This window comes from Lutzomyia longipalpis, chromosome 2 (assembly GCF_024334085.1).
Source record: "Lutzomyia longipalpis isolate SR_M1_2022 chromosome 2, ASM2433408v1".
NCBI lineage: Eukaryota > Metazoa > Arthropoda > Insecta > Diptera > Psychodidae > Lutzomyia > Lutzomyia longipalpis.
Window position 1 is genome coordinate 21,811,237 of NC_074708.1, and position 1,199 is coordinate 21,812,435.

General features: G+C 43.5%; 1 protein-coding gene across 1 annotated transcript; it reads left to right on the plus strand.

Moving 5' to 3' along the window:
• Window positions 1-205: 205 nt before the first annotated feature.
• On the plus strand, window positions 206-665 carry LOC129789546 (uncharacterized). The gene is made up of 2 exons (XM_055826408.1): window positions 206-302; window positions 372-665. Exons 1-2 carry the CDS (start codon window positions 244-246, stop codon window positions 655-657), a joined length of 345 nt encoding a protein of 114 aa, XP_055682383.1. The 5' UTR covers window positions 206-243; the 3' UTR covers window positions 658-665.
• Window positions 666-1,199: the final 534 nt, after the last annotated feature.

A 1,199-nucleotide genomic window follows, 5' to 3' on the forward strand; every position in this document is an offset into this window, starting at 1 on the left:
AAAGGATAACTAACTAACTTGCTAACTATGGAAGCAATATTTTCCTTGATTTTACCTCTTTTTTCAACAATTTTCTTTCACTTATCTATAACTGACTTTTCTTTGCAACTATCTGAGGCATAACTGAATTAATTATTTAAAATATAGGGGAGGGGACTATCCTAGAAACATTGAGATAACACATATGTGGCATAGTGGCATAGCGGTTTCCTTCATGTTTCATGCAGCAATGCTGCATAAGCAATGTTTATATCCGCGCATTCCTCACGTCTGTTTACAATCCGGGAGAGATTCTTCTTGATGTGAGCTGCCTCCAAAATCAATCTTTTCCTGTGATTCCTGTGTTGATCAATGATCTTTGTTGCTTTTAGGTCAAATTCATGTCCAGTAGCAGCCACATGGATGCACAGTGAGGATGCCCTGGAGTTTCTCATGGGAGGACCCACATCACTTTTGTGTCCACTGAGCCGATTTTTCAACATCTGGGACGTAGTCCCAATGTACCGTTTCTGGCAATCCTTACAAGGAATACTGTACACCACATCGCACCTCCTGTCCATTGGAACCGGCTCCTTTACGTGGGAGAAGAATTCTGCGACTTTTCGTGGGGGCTTGAATGCAACCCTTATCCCTGTGGCGCGCATGATCTTTCGCTGAAGCTTCTCAGAGACTCCCCTGATGTAGGTAAGAGTGTGAAAGAACTCCATCTGGTCAGCCAGCGCAACAGTACCACGAGTATCCGGTCGCCCCCCTTGTCTCATCAATCTCTCAATCACGCCCTCAGGGAAATCGTTTTTGCGGAGGATATTCGCCACTTGATTATCAGCATTCTCATGCGGATTAGTGGTGAGCATTCTGGATCTCCTAATCAGGTTCCGGGCAACGTTAACGATGGTATAGCGAGGATGTCTACTATTGTAATTGAGTAATCTCTGAGATGAGCTGGGTTTTGTGTACCATGAAGTACTGAGTTTGTTTTCTCTATCTCTGTGAATGTTGAGATCTAAATATGGCAATTTTCCCTCTTGTTCCAGCTCTATCGTGAACTTTATCCTGTCATGGATGCTCCCAAACGCCTCGGTGAGGAGATGCTTGTCTTCAGAATGCACTGCAATGAGTAAATCGTCCACGTATTTGATGACAAAGTCAATCCTTAGTGGATCTCCACTAAGATTGACTTTGTCATTGAACCACTACTT

Excerpts from the sequence above, each read along its gene's own strand:
- LOC129789546 (XM_055826408.1), top strand. The coding sequence starts at position 244 with ATGTTTATATCCGCGCATTCCTCACGTCTGTTTACAATCCGGGAGAGA. Across the intron at positions 303-371 it reads CGGGAGAGATTCTTCTTGAT|GTCAAATTCATGTCCAGTAG; the intron begins GTGAGCTGCCTC and ends TGTTGCTTTTAG.